At 37.9% G+C, this 25,970-nt stretch overlaps 2 protein-coding genes across 3 annotated transcripts; both read left to right on the top strand.

Annotated features, from left to right (window-relative positions):
• Nucleotides 1-379: 379 nt before the first annotated feature.
• On the top strand, nt 380-4,861 carry Rcd5 (microspherule protein Rcd5). The gene is made up of 6 exons (XM_018454097.1): nt 380-686; nt 2,586-2,955; nt 3,243-3,443; nt 3,852-4,271; nt 4,380-4,595; nt 4,752-4,861. The coding sequence occupies exons 1-6, from the start codon at nt 568-570 to the stop codon at nt 4,839-4,841; spliced, it is 1,416 nt and encodes a 471-aa protein (XP_018309599.1). The 5' UTR covers nt 380-567; the 3' UTR covers nt 4,842-4,861.
• Nucleotides 4,862-5,866: 1,005 nt separating this feature from the next.
• Nucleotides 5,867-20,697, top strand: LOC108726542 (uncharacterized). Of its 2 annotated transcripts, XM_018454177.1 has the most exons (5): nt 5,867-5,906; nt 8,312-13,128; nt 13,198-19,466; nt 19,575-19,814; nt 19,990-20,697. In XM_018454177.1, the coding sequence occupies exons 2-5, from the start codon at nt 8,400-8,402 to the stop codon at nt 20,053-20,055; spliced, it is 11,304 nt and encodes a 3,767-aa protein (XP_018309679.1). In that variant the 5' UTR covers nt 5,867-5,906; nt 8,312-8,399; the 3' UTR covers nt 20,056-20,697. The 2 variants fall into 2 exon arrangements, with proteins under 2 accessions (XP_018309679.1, XP_018309678.1); XM_018454176.1 differs by having other exon boundaries at nt 8,312-19,466.
• Nucleotides 20,698-25,970: the final 5,273 nt, after the last annotated feature.

Raw genomic sequence — 25,970 nt, 5'->3', positions numbered from 1 at the left:
AACGCCATTTTTTTTTCTCTCGTCGAAGACAACGCTGCCTCTCCTCTTAAACAAACATTCCGTCGCTTTAAAATACACACGGTAAGCTGGTGCGTTCGATAAAACCTTCCGGCTGAACAGCGCGATATAATCTCTATCATGGAATCTATCATATGAATGACATTTCTCCGTAATATCTTGCGCGTTATCCATTCCGATTAATTAATTAATTTATTTATTTACATACACGCACGATAGAGCGCATTTAAAAATTCTGCGAGCGTCGAGATCCGCGAGTAATCGATTGACGTCACGTCTTTCTCGATATCGACCTTTCGAGAATCGATACTCATTGAATGTCGTCATGCGCCTCGTGTGATTGCGTCTATTTTTATTCTATTACGACTCACTTCTCGCTTCGCGTCAAATTACCGATTGTGTTGACATTTTCAGATAACAACGTGGAATTAACACGAGGCTGCACAAGGCGATTAAGACAGTTGTGATTTATTCGCACGGAGAACTAAGGTCTATTAAGGGCAAGCGACCTGTGTTATGATTTGAAGTTCGTTTGTTTTGCTAGAAACGATGGATATACCGACTCCAACTAACCTTAACCACAGCGGACTCACGCACAGTACGGACGGGTTCCTGAATATTCCCATCGGTTCGTCAGCTTTGGACGCTCTGTCAACGAAACGGAGAAGGTAGGACATCAAGTAGTTCGTTGACCTTAGCTGGGACTAGTTGAAAATTTGGTTATTTGTACGAGTATTATGTAGTGTAAGAAATAAGCGACAACACGAGAAAAGTATCAGGGCGCTCCGAGATTCGAACTGAGGCCTGGTCTCCTCCGAAATGGTAAACTTCCGTCCTGCCATTGGCTACGTTTACACCGTGCACTTAGTCCGCGACCTATACGATAGGTGTTTTTGTTTAACTTACAAGATAAACAAGGGCTACGTTTACACCGTGCGCTTAGTCCACGACCTATACGATAGGTGTCTTTGTTTATCCTGTAGGTTAAACAAAGACCTATCGTATAGGTCGCGGACTAAGAGCACGGTGTAAACGTAGCCATCGACACCTATTGTATAGGCCGCGGTCCAAATGCATGGTGTAAACGTAGCCATTGAGCCACACAGCCCTGACACTGAGTCACACTGAGCTTTTCTGTTGTGTCTATTTAAATTTTCTTACAATAGTCAATAGTATTTATTGTCAATATAAACAAATACTGACAATGATTGTCAGCAGTAAAAGCAGCTTTGCAATTGTTGTAAGATTCTTTTGATATGATTGGTTATACATTTAGATCCAGCAAGGAACTAAGGGCAAGAACTAATTATATTAATGCCTATTGATTACTTGCAAAGTTACTATTTCTGCTGAACGTAACCAATATGACTGATGTGTGGTTAATATTGATGGATTGATGTATATTGAGGATGACCTAGCTATTTTGTTTCTCGATCAATAGTTTCTTTCTATTTACCATCAAAATGGAGATAATTTTTATTTATGACATCATGACTCGGTTGAATGCATGTTCCTTTTTATTCCGATAAGTGAGATTTAACTTAGCTTTTACCTATAATCTAAACAAGCTTGAGACTGTATACTTACTGAATCTTGTTAACTCATATTAAAAGTGAGATTATAAACCTGCGTTGTTATGTTATAACTTTGTGATTAGAGTAAACAAGTAATGATGTCGTCATCTAAGTATAAAGTATGTAACTTTATAAGCTCACTTGTACAAAAATAGAAAGTATCTCCTATCACAATGATGCTTGAGGATTAAAAAATCTAGATCATTGTTAATATTCTATATCAATTATCAATATTAAACACACAAGATCAATAATATCGTCAGTATTTATTGGTACTGACATGATACTTTCTACAAATAAGGGCAACAATATATATTCTTGCATAACACGTAAGAAAATCAATCAGAGTTTTTTTTTAATGAAAAAAAAAAATAAAGGACTTTGATTGATTCATTTTCTTATGCATTATGTATTATGCATTATACAAGACTGTGCTCTCATTCCAGTATATTATAACATAGTAATCTTTGTTTAACATTGGCAAACAAGAATGTTGCCGTGTCTCTTGCTGGAAAGCATCCATGTAAAGGTGTAAGAAAAGCGCGTATTTCTGTCAATAAAGTTATGCAATTATGTAAGCAACTGAACTGAGCATAGTCAATAATGCTGACTGTGTAAGGTTGTCAAAATATTAATATCATTGTCAGTATTACTGATTCAATGATATCTACTGATCAGTATTATTGATCATGTAATACTAAATTAGTACATACTATTATAAAAACTGCTATATATGAAGTTAGCAAAGTTAAATGTAAAAGCATATAAATGTTAATTTTAAATAATTAAATATCCAATAATAACATTATTTAACAGAATATACATGTATTATCATTATCAAAGTTGATTATATTGCCACTGCATATTTTATATATAGCAGCCTTTTTAATATGCACTAATTCAATGCAATGCAAGTAACCGAATTTACTATAAATTACAAATCACTGCTTAAGTTGAAAAATTTTTATCGCTTATATTTTCTTTCCCTCGAAGCTCCTCGCGCACGATAAAACGCAAGAAGTTTGACGATGAGGTCGTGGAAACAACATTTAATCTACAACCGCCTGCTACAAGCGCCAAGTCAACATCGAAATCACGAACAATTTCGGTAACCGCCGGCCCCATGGACGTCTTGCCGACGCAGACGCTGCCAACTCCAATACCCATTCCGACCACCTTGGTACAGTCGGACAGATGCAATCGTAGACCCAGTAGGCCGAGCGATTCAAATCCCGGACGAAAGAATAAGAAGAGTAAAAATCATTCTCATTCATTCAACGCCACCAAAGATCTCGGTCGATGGAAACCCGCTGACGACTTGGCGTTAATTACTGGTGTACAACAGACAAATGATTTAAGGATGGTATATATCTAATTTCTCTCTTCTTTTTGCTTCCAATTGTACCAGTAATTCTGAAAGTGGTCTAAATAAAAAATTGCAATATAATGAATTAATCCTATATTTTGTATAATTACATTGTATAACATTGTAATTATACAAATTTAATTACGTTGTAATTATACAAAAAATACGGGATAAATTAATTTTTTACTTAGATTACTTAGATAATTACGGGCACAATTGTTTTCTTCCATATCACGGTAAGAAAAAATATAATATATTTCTAATGTCCTTATTGTCTGTTTAAGGTCCATCGAGGTACAAAATTTTCCTGTCGTTTCACACTGCAGGAAATACAGCAAAGGTGGTATGCATTATTATATGACAGTGCGGTTTCGCGTGTAGCTGTGCAGGCGATGCGTAATTTGCATCCTGAACTAATAACTAGTGTTCAAGCAAGAACTTTATATAGCAAAGCAGAAGAGGATCTATTAGGCACTATTAAATCGGTGGGTATTAATAAATTCTCGTGGCATATGAGAGATGCGTGGTAAATTGCTAAGAATTCTACGTTCTGTGTAATTTAAATAATTAACTAAAACACAAGTTATCCAGCAGAAAAACACGCATCGTGTGTCACAGGCTCTCTCTCTCTTTAGTGATAAACATTTTTATAGAAAAGATAAATATAATTTATTATATGAGTTAGTTACTGACGCTTGTCTTCACCAATGTAGATTAAATTCAATCTCGGTTCAACTTATTCTTCATCTTTTTCTAGTTCCAAGAATAAAAAAAGGATGAAAAATAAATTAAATCAAAATCAAAGTTAATATATATTGATAAAAATGAGTTAGTTTTTTTTTAATAACTGCATTATTATGAGTATGTGATTTCTTTTTATTTTATCTCATCAGACTTCTCAACCAACATTGGAAGTATTTCAAGAATTGCTTGAAGCAAATGCACATACGTTTTATCCAGCTAGGACTGCGAAAGCGTTACATAGCCATTGGCAGCTGATGAAACAATATCACCTATTGCCAGATCAGACAGTGCAAAGTTTACCACGAGGTGAACACGTGTTAAGTTTTTCGGATGCCGAAGATATGATTAACGATACTGAATTAATAGAACCGAAAGATGAATTAGTGGATACTGAATTGGCAACGGTGGACAGAAAAAACAAAAAAGAAATTAAAGTATTGGAAAACGAACTTGGCAGATGGCAGGTACTTGTGGACAGTGTAACAGGCGTCAATCCTCCAGAATTTGATAATCAAACCTTAGCAATTTTAAGAGGAAGACTTGTCAGATATCTCATGAGATCTAGAGAGGTAAGAAGCAAAGTGTAGGATGGTTATTTTTAATTATTCATATATAATAAATTATTGTCATATTTTAAAAGATTTACATCTTATAGTCTTTTCTATATCTTTCTTCAGATAAGTGTGGGACGTTCTACAAAAGATCATACTGTCGATGTGGATCTTGGTTTAGAGGGTCCAGCGTGGAAAGTTTCGCGTCGACAAGGTACCATCCGTTTAAGGAATAATGGAGACTTTTTTCTGTCGTCCGAGGGAAAACGGCCGATTTTTGTAGATAGCAGACCAATTTTGGCTGGCAATAAGATGAAATTGAATAACAATAGTGTAATTGAGGTAATTGTTACATAAATTGTTACGTAATTATAATTATTGCATAAAGCATTTAATTTATGCAACAGATTTAATTTGTGTAGTTCTCTTAAATGATAATTCATTTTTTTTAACTAAAAATAGTTTCTAATCGTAATTTCTATATACATTTTTTTACAGATTGCAGGACTGAGGTTCACATTTTTAATAAACCAAGAACTCATCTCTGTGATACGACAAGAAGCTGTCAAATTAAATTTAAACCCTTAAAAAATATTAAAAAAAGAATGAAAGACAATATCAAGTGTTTTAGTAATTAGAAAAATGCTTTTTTTTTTACACTAATCTATTTTTTATTTGAGAATAGCAAATACTTTGCATAGATCTTTATTAACGTATAAATATCTTTTATATTTCATTTATTTATGGCTAATCCTTAAAGCATATTTTTTTTTATAAGAAAAAGTTGTTCCTCTCTTAGAACTCGTCAAATAAGAATATAAGAATTTTTAGGCATTCATGTACATATTCTCTTTGAATAGACAACAGATTTTCCTATTTTTATGCGAATAATGTTTTGAAATTCACTCAGTCTCAGTGATAGTAAATTAAAGGTAACAGTAAGGATAGATATCTTAGTGTAAGCTTAAATACAAGCAATAATACTGTATATACTTTTAATATAAATTATAAATTATTACATAAACAGCCATCTGTGTACCCCTTTAATAAATTAGATTTGTGTAAAATTAGACATTTCCAATGCATAATAGAAAATGTTCGAATATTTTGTACACACGTTCTACAAGTCGCAAAAACTTTTGCGAAACTCGTGTCATACATAAATGTACATGCTTGGAGAATGCAAGGCAGTAAAAAAGTTCATTAAAATTTTATCGAATATTCAGAAAGCCAGATAATTTCTGTACATACAGGAGACACGTTCGAGTCATTAGTATGTTGAAATCAGGTTTTAGCAGAAACCTCGTTCTAATCTTAACGAGGTTTTTGCGCCTGTGGCTTCGTCGCGACGAGTCAACAGCACTCGCATAGCTATATTTAAGTGAGGCGTAAGCGCATAAGGCGATTAGCATCGTATTTTTACGAGTATTCGCCGCATGCACGCAAGGTTCCAAGTGAGAAACAGGTGGATGCGCGCGCGCACGCACACACGTGTGCACGCACGACCTACACGAATGGGCGACGAGGCAAAGTGCGCGCCTCCGTCGCAGAGGGCGCGCGCGTGTTTCTCGTCTTTTTTTCCCGCAAGGCGCAACTGGCGCAAGCAGTCGTGTCCAATATGGCGTGCGTGTTGTGAGCGATGTTAACGTGCAGGTAAGTTTCGGAGCGTGAATTTTACTCTGCGAGTCACCATCCGCGCGGTAGATCTCGACGATCCGATCCATGCACCCTCGACGTCGTCGTCGCCGCGGTGATCATGTGCGTTCAACGTGAGAGCGACGACTCGTCGCGACGGGACCCGAATGCGTATGAGTGTATGTGTGTGCGTGTATGTGTTTGTCAGTTGTTGGTACTTTCAAGGCCCCGCGTGTGGCAAGGTGCGCGTTTCTCGCAATAACTCCGCAGATATAAATCCGTATCGCGAATCACGCAGCACCCTCGGCGTTCCGCGACGACGATCGTGGACGCGAGGCGAACGTAAACACGTATCCGCGCCGCAGGGCCTGGGGGTAGGGTGACCAACAATGGCTACAACTTCAGTAAATATGGTGTCACCTGTTAGTGCGCGCTCCAGCGCCGTGGCGTGAGGCACGGTCGGAGTGCTCGCCGATCCGCGGCTTGACAGTTCGGCCCTTTTGCTCCAGTTTCGCATAGCAGAACTATCCGCTGAATATTTATTTGATTCATTTACATTCCGATGACGGAGCACGCATGACCCATGCTCGAGAGGCGCATGTGTGCGTGCGTGCGTACGTGTACGTGCATGTGCGGCGGCGGGGGGGGAGGGGGTTACATGCCAAACATTACAAAGAAGTATCTAGGTCATAGGCATACCTGTGTTATGCGTTCTGAATCCTTTGCGATCATCGAGGTGGATATATATATATATATATATATAACACTGCTGCAATTTTTCAAATAAGTAAAGCAATGTGTACTCATAATCGCAAACTGTATTCTTTGGTATTCGTGGTCTGTTCTTTTACAGAGACCGCCTTAAGTAATGTCTTAGAGCGGCATTCATAGTCCGTTCTTATTTTAAGACTGTCTTAAGTAATGTCTTAAATCGCTAATGCGGTCCTCTGATTGATTCGTGACTTCTTAAGACTGTACTTAAGACGATCTTGAATATAAGATCTGATTTATGAATACCGGCCTTAAAATGTGCTAATACAACTCTATTGACTGGTATTCAAAGTCGATTCTTACTTTAAGACCGTCTTAAGTAATGTCTTAAATCGCTAATGCGGTCCTCTGATTGATTCATGACTTCTTAAGACTGTACTTAAGACGGTCTTGAATATAAGATCTGACTACGGCCATGGCCAGTATAATCTTAAGATGTCATTGGCTGATATTCATAATCAATTCTTATATGTAAAACTGTCTTAAGTATAGTCTTAAGATGTTATGAACCAATTAGAAGACGGTATTCATAGTCTGTTCTTGTTTTAAGATTATCTTAAGATACTAATTAATATCTTAAGATGCTAATAGGACCCTCAGATTGGCTTATGACATCTTAAGACATTGCTTAATGGTCTTAAAATAAGAATGGACTATAATATGCTGTAAGTACCAGTCTGTGATTGGCTTATGACATCTTGAAAATTGTACTTAAGATGATGTTAAATATAAAAATCAATTATAAATATCAGCCTTGTAATAAATTCTGATCAATAATAAAAAAGCATAGGCCAGTATTCACAGTTTCTTATTTTAAGATTATCTTAATATCTTAAGCAATCAATGCAGTATCAATGCAGTTTTGCATTATCAATGCAGTTGTCTGATTGCAGTTCGTGACATCTTAATTGTACGTAAGATAGTCTTAAATATAAGAATAAACTATGAATATCAGCCATAGTCATATGTCATTTGGATTAGATTAAAGTGAGGATGAAATATTTGATATTTGCCTGTTAGTAAGAAATAATCTGGACTATAAAGAGATAATGTGTTCCTTATATCTTAAAGTTCATCAAACCTGTGTTATGCATTATAACCTCTTCGTGATCGTCGAGGTGGATATAACACTGTAGTCCTCCGAATAACTAAAGCAACGTGTACTTATAATAATCATAACCACAAATATATTCTTTGACTCTTCATTAGTTCCCTAATAATAATAAAAATTATTATGAATTTAATTTTTGCGTCCTGAATTCAAGCTGTTTTATTTACTCATTAAATGAGGATAATTATTTTTATAATATAGATCTAGTAAGAAATCTAGCGATGTTTAAAGAACATATTTATTTCTACAAATAATTTTATCCAATTGCACAGATGACAGACATGATCAGAGACGCTTAATATTTATGTTATTAAAAACAATTATAGTAATGTTACATATAAAGTATGTTTTTATCGTTGCACTGGACTGCACTAATATTTTCCTTCTTACTTTCGTCAAATATTAAACATATACCTATTTTACTTTAAGTACAAAAAGTGTACACTAGTTCAATCATAAAAAGCAAACCTATAATTTCTACGTAATTATGTAACTATTACAAATATACTGTAATAAATAACATCTAGTTTTTTCTGTTTAGGTAACCCCCTGCTCTTAATACTTGGACAGATCTCGATGAACAAGGAGAACGATGTAATCACAGCAAAATAATAGCAAAACAATGTACAATGAACTACAGTGGAAATATGCCAGATTGGCATCAGTATAATCCTCCGCAATCAGGAATAAACGATGTAACATCGACCACTCAAAATGTCAATTCGGGACACTTATCGTTTATCTCCAATATTAATCCGACCTGCCCGACGCAGTTGAACGGCCTGAATCTCAGCTCGGAGGGAATCGAGAAACACCAGAACGACTCCAATTTTAATCCGAGGCACTTTCAGCCGCATCTGTCGAGCAACATCTCGCACGGTCACAATGCCACTGACAACAATCCCTTGGCGTCGATGGTGCAGATGCAGAATTGCATTGGCCACTATGGGCCTTCGAATACGAGAAATCCCATGGTGGACAATCTGAATGGTCCTATGGATCCGAGGAATGCCGCGATAGGCGGTATAAACGAAGAGCTAGGCTATAGAAATAATCAGGTGCCTTTAAACGGGCCTATCTCACATCTAAATGGACCAAACGTGATGAATATGAATGCACCGCATGCGTCAATAGGATCACGAAACACCAACGTGAATTCGCATGCCGCTGGTAGGACGGGTCCCCCGCCGTCCTTCGTTCCCTGCAAGGGTTTGTGCTGCAATCCGGATCCTAACAGTTACCAGCAGTACTGCTCTTATCCGAACAATGCGACTTACAGGGAGAATATTCGCACGTCCACCGGATATCAAACGGACGCACGACGATTCGGAAACGATTATAATTTTAGGAAGGACAATTTTGACGGCAAAGAGGTTCTGTCGCCTATGGTGCCACCGCCTAATGGGCCTAACGCTGATCACCGGAGGAACTATTCCGATTTTAAATATCGCAAGGATCGCTTGATTTCCCGCAACTATCCATCATCCTCGGGCATGTTGCCGAACTACCCCATGCAAAACTACAACTACACGGGAGAGTACCAGAAGTATCCTTACAACGTCAAAGAGTATTCCAAGATGAGCGGCATGAACGTGCCGAATCAGGGGATGGTTAAACATCCGGAGCAAGGTTTCGCTATGCCCCAGCAGAAATATAACAACAAACAAGTGCCGTATCAAACCGGCGGTGCTATGATATCAACCAACTTGCCGTCCACGAGTGTTCCGAACCTGAATATGATGCCACCTGCTCAGAATACTTATTTCAATTCGCAGTATCCAAGGAATCTATCGACAGACGCTTCGCATGACTGTCAGGAGGCCGCCGACAATACATCCATGGTGAACAGAATGCAAACGTCTACGACTATGCATCCTCCCTCCCATCCACGGTATCAGATGTATCAGCAGAAGATAGCGATGCAGAGATTCTCGATGGAGAATCATCTGAGGGAGTTGGCGAAGATACCCGGGTACCAGTCGCATCCCAAGTATAAGGAATGTGTTCATAGATATAGAGAATTATTGAAATTACAGCAGTCTCATGTCACATATCAGGGACAAATACAGCAGACTCCGTGCGTCACCGCCACCACGTCGACTGTTAATACCTCTGCTATCCCGCCTATAAACTTGCAGTTCGATCAGAATGGCGTTTTAATAAATTCTAATTACATGCCTGAAGCTTTCCCTAGAGTGCAACAAGCGGTGAATTCTCAGGCGCCGGTGGACAACCCGGTGGACAAACAGGGTAAGCAGGACGGCAACGGCGTCCCCGAAATGGTGAATCGCAACGTCCAGAAGCCGGAACAATTGGTGTCGCAGCAACACGACGGTCATGCGACCGCGCTGTGCGCGGAAAGCATGCAGAAGCAAGATCGATACCCGGTGCAAAAGAGCCTCGAGCAGAATCAGTTCGAGATTCAAAAAACAGGAAGCGAGAGCTTCAACAATCTGACTGGGAACGCGAATAACGCGGTTATACAACAGAAAATGCCCAAAGAGTTCGCCGATAAGCCGGAGCTTGACGTACGACAGTTTCTCGCCAACTGGGACGAATCGGAGGACGAGGATGGCGCGGGTACCAATTTGCCGAACGCCGTTCTGAGCGACTCGACACCAGTGGTAGTCGTGGGCTACGAGAACGTGAATATCTCGTCGAAGACGTTGGAGGGTCTAGAAGTCTCCAAACCGGAAGAGATCACCCCGAGTGTTATAACGTTCGAGAATCAGCAGAAGAGCGACATCGGTGTGGTACCAGCGCAAGACTGTCTGACCATATCGTACTCATCCGCGGAAAACGTTGAGATTGCGAAGGATTCAACGTGTAAGGACATCACGAAGGAAACTATTGTACGGTCGGGAAGCCACATTATACAGTGCATAAGCAACGGGCCTGACGAGGTACCAACGATACATATAGTCGACAATTTGGAGATAGGTAGCATTTTGCAGGTCACCAACGGTCAAGTTACCGAGACTCTGGAGAGACAAGATGCGGTGTCGTTCTTCCAAGAAGGAACGGAAGTCGCGGCAGCCGCGATAACTCTCGAGGCTGCCGACAAGTTCAAAAAGACCGACAGCAACGCGACCGAGTCGGCTACGGCCGAGTGCAACACTGACCTTGGAAATCTGAACAAGGAGCAATACGTCGTCGAAGGTCTCTGTCCGCCTAAAGCGGTGGAGAGCACGTCGCAAACGTCGCGAGGTGACCGGCCGATCACCGTTCTGCCTACGTCCGCGAAGGATTCTGCCCGAGACACGAATTTGAAGAAACAGAACAGTTTCGCGAGCGAGGAATCTCATAATCCAGACGATATAAGTCTGCCAGACTTGCCCACGTCAGAGTGCACTCCTATCTCTACCACGCTGAACACGCCGATCCATTCCGACAACGAGGAGTCGTCGGAGCGCGTCGAGGATCTCACGATATCGACAAATCCAATCGAGATTATACAGAACAGTCCTATGATTAGTTTCACGCAGTCGCCGACGAACAGGGAGCCTTACGATCATTTGAACAACGAGGAAACCGTCAGAAATAAACCAGCTGATTCGTTAGAAAGTGAATACCAGACGGAGAATCGTTTCAAAAACAGCGGCGGTGATAACAATATGCTCGGTCATGATGTTATTCTTGATACATTTGAATTTTCCACGAATACTGATAAGAATGGATCTACATCGTCTACAAAAAACGGTAAAGAGCACGCAAATCTGAATGAAACTTCCGCTTCGGCAAACAACAGTGAGAAGATATTTACGCTTGACAACGAAACGGAAACTGTAGAGGCCACTAACATGCGTATGACTTTGACCTCCGGCGAGTATGAATTAAAGATCGTGTCAACGGAAGCGCAGAATAAATCAATGCAGGCTCATAAAAATTTAAGCGAGCGCCGCGCTAATGAATTTCGAGCGACGAGCCCGGACGCTCATAAAAAATTACATGCAGAAACGAATGCAAAAGTCGCGTTACAGTATAGCGATTCGACGAACGGGGACAACATGACGCAGAATGTCACGAATAATCCCGACCCCGTTGCATTAGACGGCGGTCAGGATGATTATTCCGGAAGGAGACGCACCTCAACCGAAATGACCCGTCAGATGGCAACAAGTAGGGTAAGTTCATCATTGACAAACGACGCCGCTCCGAGGAGTTCCAGGACAGAAGATATGATGCAGATTGTCAAAAGTAATTCACCTACATCACATAGCGCGAAACAGCTGACATTGGGTAGCGATAAGTTGAGGAAGCCCGAGGCATCATTCGCGAACGAGGATTCTTCCACGGAGAAGAGCGCCAGCAGTAATAAATCAGCAAAAATTAACGCAACGAACCTGAAAAATTCTCGGCATGCAAAACTCGCGGATCGTAAGAAGTCAGTCTCGGGCGACCAGGCAATCTCTCACAAGAAGAGATGTTTGTCGGAAAATACGAAGGATAGGTGCGGCGAAACCATCGTACATCACAATAAACATACTCAAGAAGCGGCAACGCATAAGGACAAATCCTGTACTGTCGAAAATTCCAAAGAATTTGACAATTCGCATAATAAACCGAGAGTGATCGAAAACATTAGCATCACCGATAGTGGGGAAAGGATGCGGCTTCTAAAGGAATATAGAAGAACAAAATATAAATCACTTAGCGTTAGTAAAGTCCATGATAAGAAAAAGGATACGCAGGAGGCCTCTGATTATACAACGAATAAGACGTGTCATCGTTCGTCGAATCCTGACGAACGATCCGCGCCGCAGTCACCATGCGATAATCAGCTGTGCCAGAAAGACGTGGCGAGATCTAAGTCGTCCGAGGAACAGGAAGGAAAACACGCGAACATCTTGAAGACGATCGTAGCTAAGAATAAAAATCCTGACTTCGCTATTCAAGTTAGGAACGTCAATCTGAAACTCAAGGATGACGATCACCAGAAAGGATCGCAGCATTCGAGGGAAGAGGCGAAGAGCAGCGGTTCACTTGACGGGATTAAAATTGAAATAAACGTGTCATGCACGGAACGGAACACAACGGAGAAATTGCTGCACGAGAATATCAAGAATGCCGTCGCCGAGACGATCGGCCATTTGACTAATACGATCTCAAATTCGACGAATATAACGGACAAGAAAATGATTTGTGATAAAGCGGATCGCCAGGATTATGAGAAGCGCAATCGATCACCATCCGTTGTAACAGAAGCGTCTACGTATAACGAAGCTCACGAAGATCACGACAACAAGATCAAATCGGTGATCGCATGCGAGAAAGATGCGAACAGCGAAACACTTTCGAAGAAGAGACGAAGTTCATTGTCGGAACAAGAATTGATCAATGACGTATACGAAGATAGCGGTATGTTTTCGAATACTTGTACGGAATCGCCTAGTTGCAATGTAATTTTACAAGATGATACTCTTTCAGGCACCGTTAATACCGAATCTGAGTTGGCATCGAGCTCTCTGAAAACTTCAAGATCGGAACACGCGACGAGCAGAAGGAGAAGCGTGCATCAAGATGCAGAAAGGAAGGTCGCTACTACCAACTTCTGTAGCGAGGAACTGAAAGCCTCTTCGGATAATTCGCCATACTTAGGATTGAAGACCGTCAATGCGCAGAAGAAGGAACATCAGCAAACAGCCGTCGCTTCTCCATGCAAAAACGCAAGAAATTTTCAAGATGATGCTGCATCGAAATTAAGCGCAGTTCCGTCGACTTCTTCAAGTACGGTAGAACCCAGCATGGAAGATGCCAGCTACAATAATCCCGTGCATTTTGATTATAATCATTTTGATGTTGTGCCGAACGAAAATACGAATGTCGACGACAAGCGTGCCGATAGATGGAAAAGGCCAAAGAGAGACGACGGTAGATTCGGCAACTTCGACCTGTATGAAACTACCAGTGGTTACGTAAATCCTACCTTTTTCAGCGCAGACGAGCTGGAGAATTTAAATGTAGTTCCTGTATACACCACCAAAGACGGAAAGATAACTTATAGTCCTAATCCTCGATTCACGTATCGCGAGCTACTTATGGAAGCTCGTACGAAGGATGGTAACTCTCGCGAACCGTATTTCGCGAGATCTCCGTCGTACGATTATTACAATTGTTCCAAGTTGCGAAAGGTATTCAAGAGAAATCGCGATGTTACTACCGCCGGTAGGAAAAAGGAGATTGATTCCATCGACGTCAAGTCTGCAGCGATACATGTTGATTATTCAAATAAGAATGCTGTTTACAAAAATGCTAACTGTGCAAAAACTCGAGGTATGCATTTAGAATTCTTCAACGATGACGCAAATAAATTATATACGAACAAGAACGATCAAGAGAGCAAAGAAACTAATAAGAAAAACATTATAGATTTGGACTTCCTCGAAAAACAGTACAACTTAGACAGTACCGAACCTCCATCCAACATTACATCCAGCATTAATAAACATTGTAAGACAAAAGTATTCGCGGACAATCTCGAGTACGAGAAAGGATACAACGAAAGCTCCGTGTTCGAATCGAATTTATTTTTGGAACCAAGGGCCGCATGTTGGGAAGAGACTATGGAGTCAATTAAGTCGTATTCTTCCCACATCGATAGAAGAAACAGCGGTAATGTTAAAGAGCTGAATTTTAGTGATATATTCGCTGCGCAGAAACGATTGGATACCTTTCCGTTTTTACCTGCAGAGCAAGACTTTTCTGACAACGGCATTTATAAAGCGAATTGCGACGTGATGAATGAGCCAACGTTGCATCATACAACATGTAACTTCATCGACGATCTACGTTCGATTCAGGATGACAATTCGCGACATGAACCATCAAACGCTGCTGTATGTAATGAGCAAGAAAATGAATGTAATAATCAGAAGATTGCGTCAGCAGACATTATTGATAAACCAATAAACATACTTAATGCATCGTTGAATATGCAAAGTAATGATGAACACACAAAAAAGCAAGAATCTCAGTTTGATGGAGATAAATCCAGTGCGATCGAAGTCGTTGAAAAAGCACGATCGTGTTCTCCTAAAATGACGAATGAGAAAATACACGAAGGAGATCAAAGTTCTACGAGCTACGAGAAAAACAAGGAAGCCTCGACGGAACAGCCAGTCGAAGATGATTCGCATCTTCGTTGCGATCATTCTGTCTCTCCAAAGGAAGATAAACCCGATGCTGAAGTTGCAAGTACGAAAGAAATTTCGGATGAAGATTCTGCCAAAGTCACAAGTCCTTCTAAATTAAACGTCGAACCTAAGGACTCACTTGACGAACCAAAAAATATGGAAACTGTAAAAGAATCCACACTTGCTTTGAATGAACGAGATGATGAAATTAATGATTCAGTGAAAAATGATTCAAACTCTGCCGTGAATCAAGAAACTATATATCAACCAGTTTTATCAGCTTCAATCGATCACAAAGATAAAGAACAGACTACGCCTACGGAATTGAATGTTTCGACTGAGATTACTTTCGATCAAGCAGATAAGCAAGACATGTGTGATAGAGAAGATACTACGATATCTAAAGAAAACGAACCGAGTGCCTCGCAAAATCCTAACGTTGCATTCGTGGAACAAACGCTTGCAGAGGAAGGCAACGAGCAGCAATCAGAAATTCTGGAGATCGATGGACAAAAAGCTGAAGTTTCATTGAAGAATCGAGAAAATGATGAAATGGATACTTGTTCCACAATAATATCTACGTCAGCCATCGCTTTGAACCTACGAACGGAAGAGAACGTATGTGACTTATTCGCAAGCGAGAGGCGCGAACAAAACATATCAGAGTTCACCGTCATCAAGAATATCATTAAAGGCGACAAAAAGCAACGTCAAGAATCTGAGACGAATGAGACTCCCAAGAATTACGACAACATAATCGATTCCAAGTTACTGTGCATGGATTCTTCCGATTGCGGGATTTACGCGGAAGATAGATGCACGTTGCAAATGCCCGAACATGATTTTGCGGAGGAAGACAGTATGGTACCGATGGTGTGGGAGACGAGCCAAATCCAGGAAGACGCTGTCAATCGTTTGTGCAACATCAATGAATCGATAGATTTTGCGGGCGCGGTTAACTCACTCCAGGATAATTCGCTGTTAGACCATTTGTCTCTCTCGAGAATGTCTGCCACCAAAGAGTCTCAAGATGCGGAGATAGCTACTGAAATTGAAAGCAAGGCGATCGACGAATCCATATCAACGGTCGAGGCATCTAAAGCAGTGATTGAGGAATCTAAAGCAGCGCTCGAGGAATCTAAAGCAACGATCGAGGAATCTAAAGCAGCGATCGAGGAATCTAAAGCAGCGATCGAGGAATCTAAAGCAACGATCGAGGAATCTAAAGCAGCGATCGAGGAATCTAAAGCAGCGATCGAGGAATCTAAAGCAGCGATCGAGGAATCTAAAGCACCCATCGAGGAATCTAAAGCACCCATCGAGGAATCTAAAGCACCCATCGAGGAATCTAAAGCAACATCGAGTAACGATGAAGGCAAAGAGCAGAATCAAACTTCTTCTAGTAGCTATGAGAAGATAGCATATTTGCGCGCGACAGATTGCAACGCTAACACAAAAATGGTCCCTAAACTTGTTATCAAGAAAAGCGAGACTAGCTCAAAGTTCGTTACGAAGGTGGGTTCCTCTCCCGTGACACAGGATAGTACATGTAATAAGTCCGTTTGCCAACCGAAGATACCAAAGATGATCATCAGGAACGCGAGATCACGCCCGGGAACCCCATCTATTGAGGCGGTTCACGAAGAAATTCCTGCAAGTATCTTGAATCGGACTTCGCTTACGATTGATGATATATCTATTTGCAGTTCCGAAAGTTCTCTACACGAGTCAAATAGTTATAGGAATAAAATTCCCAAGATGAAGATTAAATTAGATGAGAAGCACTCCAATAAGATAGTGAGAGCCGATGATGACGAGGAGGTTTGTGTCAAACGCAAAAACGTTAAGAAAACTATACCAAAGGTTAAAATAAAGAGTAGCTCAAGGTCTGATCTCGCGGATAATTTGGATTGCAACAGTACGACTTCTCAAGAGTCAAGAGAAGCGGGAAGATACGAGGAAAAGATACCTATACTGAAATTGAAGAAGCAGGAAAGAAACAGATCGTCATCTCCAGAAGTGACACGGAAGAGGCAATTCTCGAGCCATCATTTAGAAGTGCCGCTCAAAAAATGCAGAAGATCGGAACGTGATGATACGGAACATCGTACAAGACGCAGCAACTCCTCCGAATCAATGCAAACAAATGCGTCAGAATGTGAAACGAAGAATTCTGTGGTATGCATTTCTGAGAAGATTCCCAAGGTAATTATCAAGAGAACATCGGCTAGCGCGGAATTCAAATGCGAGCTGAGCAAGGGCTACAAGAACGTCATTGCGAAGAGTGCAAAGTGGCAACCGGAGGTCAAGCTGGAAAGATATCGTATCCTGGATAGCATGGTGAAGGATTTGAAGTTAACTTTGTCTCCGATTACGTTACGAGCTATCGAGAAAATGTCTGTAAATCGCAAGGATCGTCAGGAAAAGCAAGGTGATTATAAACTGTCCAGATCGAACTCAACGTCCGACCTACTTCCGGTTAAGTGTAAGCAAAGAAGAATGTCAGATTACGATTGTAGAAAAATTAATGACGCATCAAGAGTCGATGTAAATTTTGTATCAAAAACAGATTCTACAGATACCAAGATGTGCACCACACCGAAGAAAAATTCGTCGTCCAGAGGTCACAAGTCAATCCACGAATGTCGAAGGGACAATAAACGTAGATCGAGATCTCGTGATAATAATCCACGATCGGAAGTGGATGCTATTTCGTCCGATAAAGAAACCAATCAGTCATCTGAAAGAGCCAACTCACAGAAAGCTACCTCTCAATATAATAAGCACAAGACTGATAGTTTTGATACCAATAGCGAACAAACGGTGAAAACGGACGAAGATACAATTTCGAATAAACTTGGTCAGAAGAATACTCCCGTCAAACATCTAAACAGCTCAAGCTTTAAGCTCGCATTAAAGGAGCTGAAGGCAACAGTTGAAAGCAGAATGAAGACAGAAACTTGTTTCATGAAATTACCCGGTCCGAGCGAAACATCGTCTGAAAAAGTCGATTTACGAACTGACAAGGAGCGGAGAAAAGAGCAAGATGACGATCATTTTTTGAGCAAGGATGGCGGCAAAGTTATGATAAAGAACAAACGTTTGAGTAATTTCAACGACATAGATATGGACTTGCTTAACGAGTCTGTGAGTATATCGGATAATTTCGAAATAAATAACAGCACTGTCATTAAAGTTGAATCTTCGGACGAGAGCCAGTCGACTATAGAGATTCTGCCTGCTTCACCGGATGATAATCGTAGTGAGCTGGAGAGGAATATGATGGAGGATGGTGATAACGATCAATTATATTCGGAGGATGCGATTCCGACCCAGTTCGAACTGGAGTTAGAGATAGAGGACAACAGCAATACCGATCTACTAGATGTATCTATGCCGAAACTTGATCCTATCACCTGTTACAAATCACGTCGTATGAATTCTACTTACCAAGAGTCTAGCGATCAAACTGCGAAATTAGGACGTTACGACAAATCTGATGCTTCCTCTCACGGCAAGAATTCGCTTGGGAAAGATAAAAGTGTCGTGGAAATTGATATTAGCAACGATGATAGATCTAAATTGGAGAACAGCTCGGCTAGCTCTGTCAAAGAGATCTCTTCGAAAGCCCCTTGTTGCAGAGTAATGGGTTTCGCTACGACGACAGAAAACTTCTGCTGCAACGACTCCTTGATAAAAGAAGTTTTGGCAGCCAAGGAGACCTTGAAGAAGTGCCTTTCGAAATCCAGATACGATGTACAGGGCAGCGCGATAGGTAACATGAGACCGAAAACAGCCGCGGAGAAGAAGCAGGGTTCGAGTTTTGATATCAATCAAATCTCGGAGGCACCTTCGAGTGACGCTATTCAAAGCTGTCGTAGCGATGTTGCGTCTCAGAAAAGCTGTATACCCGTGGCAAGTAAATGTAACAAGACTGAGAAAATATCTGATACCGAGAAGTCTGATAAGAAACATTCCAAATCAAGCAAAAGTTCCTTCATGAAGAAGAAATCTAGGTCATTTGAGAAAAACAAAGCAGATTCCAAGGACGCGATAAAGGACACGTCCGAATGCAATATAACATCCTTAAAAACGTCTAAACAGGTCGAGAAAGCTGTGTCAAACGAGGGCCTAACTCGTACTGTACACTTAAACGAGAAAAGAAAAAATCTAACTGATCAATGCAACGATGTTCCTCATTCGCAAGATCTACAGCAAAGGAAAGAGAAGAATCGGTTGTCGTCTTATAAAATTCCTAAGAGATCCACCGATCAGAGGAATAACACAAGAAACGCGAAAGAAATCAAGTCCAAAGAAGACAACATGCCGATATTAGAGCCCGAGGTCAACGTAAACCTCGATACGAATTCAGATAGAGAGAGTTCTAGATCGCCCCCGGTCATCACGATTCAGGAAAGCGAAGATCTCAGTATAGCGGAGTCAAAGTTGATGGACGATAAAGTTATAACGTCAAGCATTAAAGTTGAAAGCAATACAAAGGACATTAAGAAGAGTGAAATGTCTATCGTCGATTTCATAACTCAATTAGCTTATCACGAAAAGGTGAGAGAAAGATTATCTTATTTAAATTATTATACAAAAAGATCCTTTTTTAAGATACTTTTTTTTTCTCTCATGAAGTCGAAATATTCATCCCGTTTATTTTCGCAGGCGACGATAAAAGATAAACTATACTGTAATTTGTGTGAAAGACGGTTCTCTTGCATCTCTCGGCATGAAGAACACTTGGCTGGATATCAACACCGTCACATAGAATTGACACAACGTAGAAGCATTCACGCACTGTTCACACTCTTCACGGGCAAGCCTTGTCCCAAGCTAGTTCCGGCGAATGTTGTACGAAATGATTGCTCTATAGGTGAATTAACGCCGTTACAAATTGCGGTACAGGTACGTTGCATTCTCTTTACTGAATTGCCTATAAGCAGTTCTCACGTGTATATATTGCATCATATATTTTTGTTGTTATATTCATTATTAGTATTACTGATTATTATCAGTGCATAACGATACAATAACTCGTTATATTGAATATAGTAAATATTATATGTTAATTTTTCCTCAGGATGTCACAAAGTGTTTTGACTGCACACAACAAAGTCCAAGGAAAGAAAATGACGTTGATAAATAATCGCGAGTAAGTTATTTAAATTACAAGCCTATATACAGTTACTGTGATTATAATAACGGCTTAAAGTGCAATCTTTTTACAAACGTTATCCGCGATGATAACGAAATATCGAATATTTTATATCGCAGTTAGATCGCAAGCGATCCAGCTGCTACTGTTAATGGCGTCGACATCGAAATTTTAATTGCTAGATAATGAACGCTTTGAAAAGTTTGCTGATTTTAGCTAAGTCAACCGATGTGGGTCATCATTAACAAAGAGTTACCCAAGGGATACTTCTAGCTCGCAATTAGATGTTTTAGCCAAAGATTTTAACAGAATTAAATAATACGCGTTCGATTATTTACACTTGCAAAAGAGACTTCGGTCTTTTATTTGTACAAAGTTTTACGAGTGATGTTCAACCGCTGAATGTGCTCACACTGCGAATTTTTATTTATATTATGAAGAGACTTATATATAAAACACGTAGATAGATATATACACGCGTACATATGGATATATATATATATTTCGTCATTCCAGTTTGCAAAAATATGTACACTGGCAATATTATGTTTGTAAGAGATGTATACGGTTAAAATTATGTGAAATATGGTACAATTATGTCTCTGATAATAGAGACGGCGTGCAAGAAAAAAATGGAACATTCCTATATTATACATATAGATATATATGGAAAAACTTGAGCTATGAGATATAAAAACAATTTATCTTGCGTAATGAAAAGTTTACTTAATAGAACTGTTTGCGAGTTCCACATAAACGTATCGATTTGTCGATATATTCTCAACATGTGTTGGTGTTAAATGCACTCGAAACGGCTAAACATTTTACTTTTTTGTTGGTTTAAAAGTTATCACTGTTTATAAAATTTTATTTAGAATATTTTATCTGAATGTTATTTTATTTGTATATTTATAGATTTTATCGATGTTATTTTAAAAGTAATAATTTTAAATTGTCTATCGTAAAATACGAAGACAATAATACACTTGTATATATATTCTTCATAAAAAGAAACATCATGGCGGTCAATCGTCATATATACATATACACATATATATTGCTATATTTATTAAAAATATTACGTGACAAATTACGCAAAATAAACAGTGTCTTATAGCTCATTATTGTAGTTAATAATACAAAAGCTGTGGTAAGCGTTAGAAAAGATTGTGGGGAGAATCTACATCCAGCGTACTAGATATTGATGAGTACCTACATCTATATTGCCATAACACAAAAGATCTATTGAAGCAAAACTCGTGATATTAATAATTAATATTAGAGGAATTTAAAGTGAGCAAGAGCTGAGGCCAATCTCAAAATACGATACAATTTCTGAGTGCAACGGGCTAAATTAAATATATGCGTTATACGTCATAATGTGCGCAGTGTTCAGACACTGGATAGTGATGCTCCCATATGTATCAACCCCAAAGTCTCTGTTAACACAGATTTTATATATTACAGTGATAGTTTCATCCTTCCTTTTCACTTTATTTCGCACTTGATTTTTAAAAGTACATTTGAAGTGTATTCACTAATAGGAATATTGATCGATAGTAAACGATGCAGAAAATCAAGAAACTTTGCGGTGTACATTCTAATTAAAGTGTGAAAACGTGTCAAGGGTGAAACAATTCCTTAAAGCACTAGTTCCTGGCTTTAGACGAAGTTTTAATAATGTTGTTAAGAGGCTACAATAAAACGTTATATTAATACAGGGTTGATCGATTGTTCGACGATCGTTTAACGCTATTTCCTAATTTATCTTACGGGGGTTTAACACAGAGTGAAAGTGTTTTTCATCAGTTCTAGTTCTGGACCAATTTAACTAAATACTATATAGTTAGGTGTGTGTACATTTATGAATTGTTATTAAAGTTAGAGACTTTGTTTTTCTTTATTTGTTTCAAATGTTTTAGATTTTATTCGCACGAGTGCCTTAAGATACACCTAACAGTATTCGTTGTATCGTGTTATATATATTATATAAAAGTATATATATATAAAATACATATATAAAATATATATATAAAAATTCATATATATATATCTATACATAAAATAAGTAAATCAATATATATTTGTAGATTCTTGATCTACGGAGCATATTTATACACGTGTACATAATTTTGCCTTAGTTATCGGAGCATACACATTATCAACTATATAATTTTTAAATATATATTGAGATTGAGATGAAATATTTTATGAATCACTAATCTGATTGAGAAATCAGAATTTTTTACAGGGAACGTATACAAAATGTGCTAAAGTTTATTGTTGCTATTGAAATACACAAGATACATAGTATTGCCACAGATACACATGGTGTAAGACATGTCCAAAAACTAAAATTTTTAGCGTTGTCATACTGTCTCGTATTACATGATATAAAAGTTAATAATTTTTTGCCTAATCACACCACAGTACAATAATTTGATGTCACATTGGTTGTTTTGTTGCACTGATGAAAACGCATGATCACTATAGATACAATGATTATACTGTTACAATAATATACAGGAAATTGTATAATATAAATTATTAATAGCGACGAGAGATTGTTAATTTTTAAATCTGCGAACGCGTAATGATAAAGATCCTTCTAAAAGATTCATATATAAAATGCATGCACATGCACTTCAAATGATATCAAGTGAACTTAAAAATATTGATAGACTAATATAACGAAAGTATATAAAAAAGTCCTATATAGATACAATAATTATAAAAATATGAAATCTGATATAATAAGATGTTGCGGAGTACTTTTGATTTTTTATATATAAGACAGTTACATCAATATCTTTGATAATTAATTCTCGATGAATATTGTTATTATTTGTTGTACAGAACTCATTCAACAACTATGAGAATGATCGGTTTTCGAATATATTTGTAGTACAAACATCAAATACGGTAAAAACGTATATTAATGTTACTACATTGCAGTAATCAAATCTATATAAATATTTTTAGATTTAAAAAAATAGAATAAATATTTTATAAAGTGTTAATTACTCATAATGATATATATATATAGATATTATATAAATATATACAATAATATATACAAGTTCTGCTGTGTTATGATTTAACTAAATCATAAAACTGCTGCTGTGTTTAGTTTGTATACTATTAATTATATTGGAAAAATATATACATATATATATATATATATACAAAAAGTTATCATGCTCCTATAACTAAGACTCATTGTGTACGTATATCATTGTTGTGTGCTCGATGTGCCTAAAATTTTAAAATGTTATATGCATCACAAGTCCACAAAACATACATATATATATATATTGGAATTGATGTACATGGAATATTTTATGAATCTATACATCACTTGTACATTGCGTAAGAAAGTTCCTTGAACTATATATGTACAGATATCAATATTGTACATTAAATCTGTACATTGATACGATGCAGCATGGTATTCCACTTAAAGGAAATTGACAAATTGAAGAACTCTTTTAAATGCCTCATTCATTAAGTTATTTGTAATGTTTGACGCCTCAGCGTTTACGGAGAAAGAAAGTACCATGATAATGTACCGTACACGGACATTACTGATCGTCTACGGAATTTCCGATTTGCGCATAATTACACGAAAAATGCGTTTACAAGCGAGAATGAATTCCTGTATGAACTTAACAAATAGGAAACGTTGGTCGTTCATCCAATGATCGGCTATATTTACGCCGCACGTTAAGAACTTTATCGAATTTTCACGTTTTAAAGAATCGAACGACGGTAGCAATAGATCAGATTTCTGACTTCCACTAATGTAAATCTGTGTAAGCTCATGCAGGAGTGTGTTTCCGAATATCGATAAATCTTCGTTAGCTCATTTGTGTGATATATCTTAATATATTGACAGTAGAGGGATTGTGAATTATTTGTACTGGATTATTTACCGAAGCGTATGTATCTGTTTATTACATATTTATTGCCTTGCATTATTTATAAATATATGCATAGCGCTCCGATGAATTAATTTTTTCAGACACATGTTTGCTCTTAAATTTTGAATTTTATATATATAATATATATAATATATTATTAAGATAAATTGTACACGCAAAGTCCAAAATTAAATTGTAAATATCGAATCGAAGCTTCTCTCGTCTTGACTTTTAAATATAAATGTGTGACATACAGTATCTTAATTTACTCTTGTATTTTTTAAAAGTAAAAATTGCATTTTTTTCTAATATAGAAATTAATCGAGATTGATACGTGTTCTTTACAAACATGTGTGCATCAAACATTAATTTTTAAATCTCTGCTGTGCAAAATGCAAATGAAATTCTCTTTATCTTAAGAAATTTAAAGAAATCTTATTGAATAAAATCATAATTATACGTGGTACATTTCTCATTCACGATGTGACTTCTAATGTTATCTAATGTCAAAAGTTAATTCACACTTTGGAAAAGGATTTATATCATACGATAAATCGCGCAGCATATCTCATTGCAACTCGTGGTTTTGGGATAACATTTAAGCGACATAATTCATGATACGTTTTCGATTATAATATCGATTTTTCATGTAGCAAATAATTATTATAACTAATTTACAAATTTTGTGCGTGCAGAATATCGCTTTGCGTATCGTGTGAAAACTCGTACTTTTTGCGATTTAATTTGGAAAATACGCATAATATCCAATAAGATTTTGCAAAGATCATTCGCTGTCTGAGAATTGTCAATGGAATTGCGAGAATTAACAAATACGTGATCATTCCACGAATTTACGGTAGCGAAATCTGTAATAGGGATACGATGAATTTTATGATGTTAATTTCGATTATATTTACATGTACTTAGGCTATGAGAGTGTATAAAGAGTTCAAGTTATTATAGTCAAATGAAAATAAAGAGTGAAGTGTATATGAAGAAATAGATATTGTTTTTTATTGTGTGAATAATACATTAATCAATTCAGTGAATCTAAAACAAGAGAGAAACAATAATATATCTTATATTTTATTCACATAAAATTTTTTTGTCTATCTCTTTTTTTCTTAGACAATTAGATAAAAGCGGAACAAAAATCGGAATGTCCCTCCTTATTCTCGAAATTGTTAAGGTCCTTTTTTTATTTTTTTTTAATTAAATTTTTATTTTTTTAGAAAGATTTTTCGATACTTTTGAACGATATTAGTAAATTCTTATGTTAAGATTGCTTAAGTAATGTCTTAAAATAAGAATACTTTGCTTTATGTCATCATAAGATTATCTTAAATATAAGACGATAAAAAATCTTAAATACATAAGTATGATAAATTTAAATTTCTTACTATTCACGAATTTAGCTCGGGAAATTCAAATTCGCGGCTTACTACTTTCGGCAATCTTATTGGCATATTCCGTTAGAACTAAAGAATCCATAGTCCGGTCTAAAGCTGATTCTACATTGATCGCAGTGTCGCAAGTGTGTCGCAAGCGTTGCAGTCCAATCAGAATCGAGCTAACTTGATGTTTATGCGGGGTCTACAATAGAAGTCGTAGCAATCGTAGGGTCTTAAGTCGTAGAAAATTAACCAATCACAGTTGAGTATTCTTCTCATATTCAACTGCAATTGGTCAATTTTCTACGACTTAAGACCTTACTGGCCGCAGCACAGACTCTTGCATAACGCATAATGCATAGTGCATAAGGGAATCGACCAATCGAAATTCTTCTTTTCCATGGAATGGGAGGAAAGGAAAGATTCTGATTAGTTAATTCGCTTATACACTATGCGTTAAGCCCAAGACACAATGCGAGGGAATAGCGATAGCGATAGGAATAACATAGTTTCAACCTATCAGAAACTGTATATTCCGGTGTATCCGATTTCTGATAGATTGAAATCGTGCTATTCCTATCGCTATCGCTATTCC

The sequence above is a fragment of the Mycetomoellerius zeteki genome, unplaced genomic scaffold (assembly GCF_001594055.1).
Source record: "Mycetomoellerius zeteki isolate Tzet28-1 unplaced genomic scaffold, Tzet1.0 scaffold426, whole genome shotgun sequence".
NCBI classification, from domain to species: domain Eukaryota; kingdom Metazoa; phylum Arthropoda; class Insecta; order Hymenoptera; family Formicidae; genus Mycetomoellerius; species Mycetomoellerius zeteki.
The sequence above is the reverse complement of the archived record's forward strand: the minus strand, read 5'-3'. Positions and strand labels throughout refer to the sequence as shown.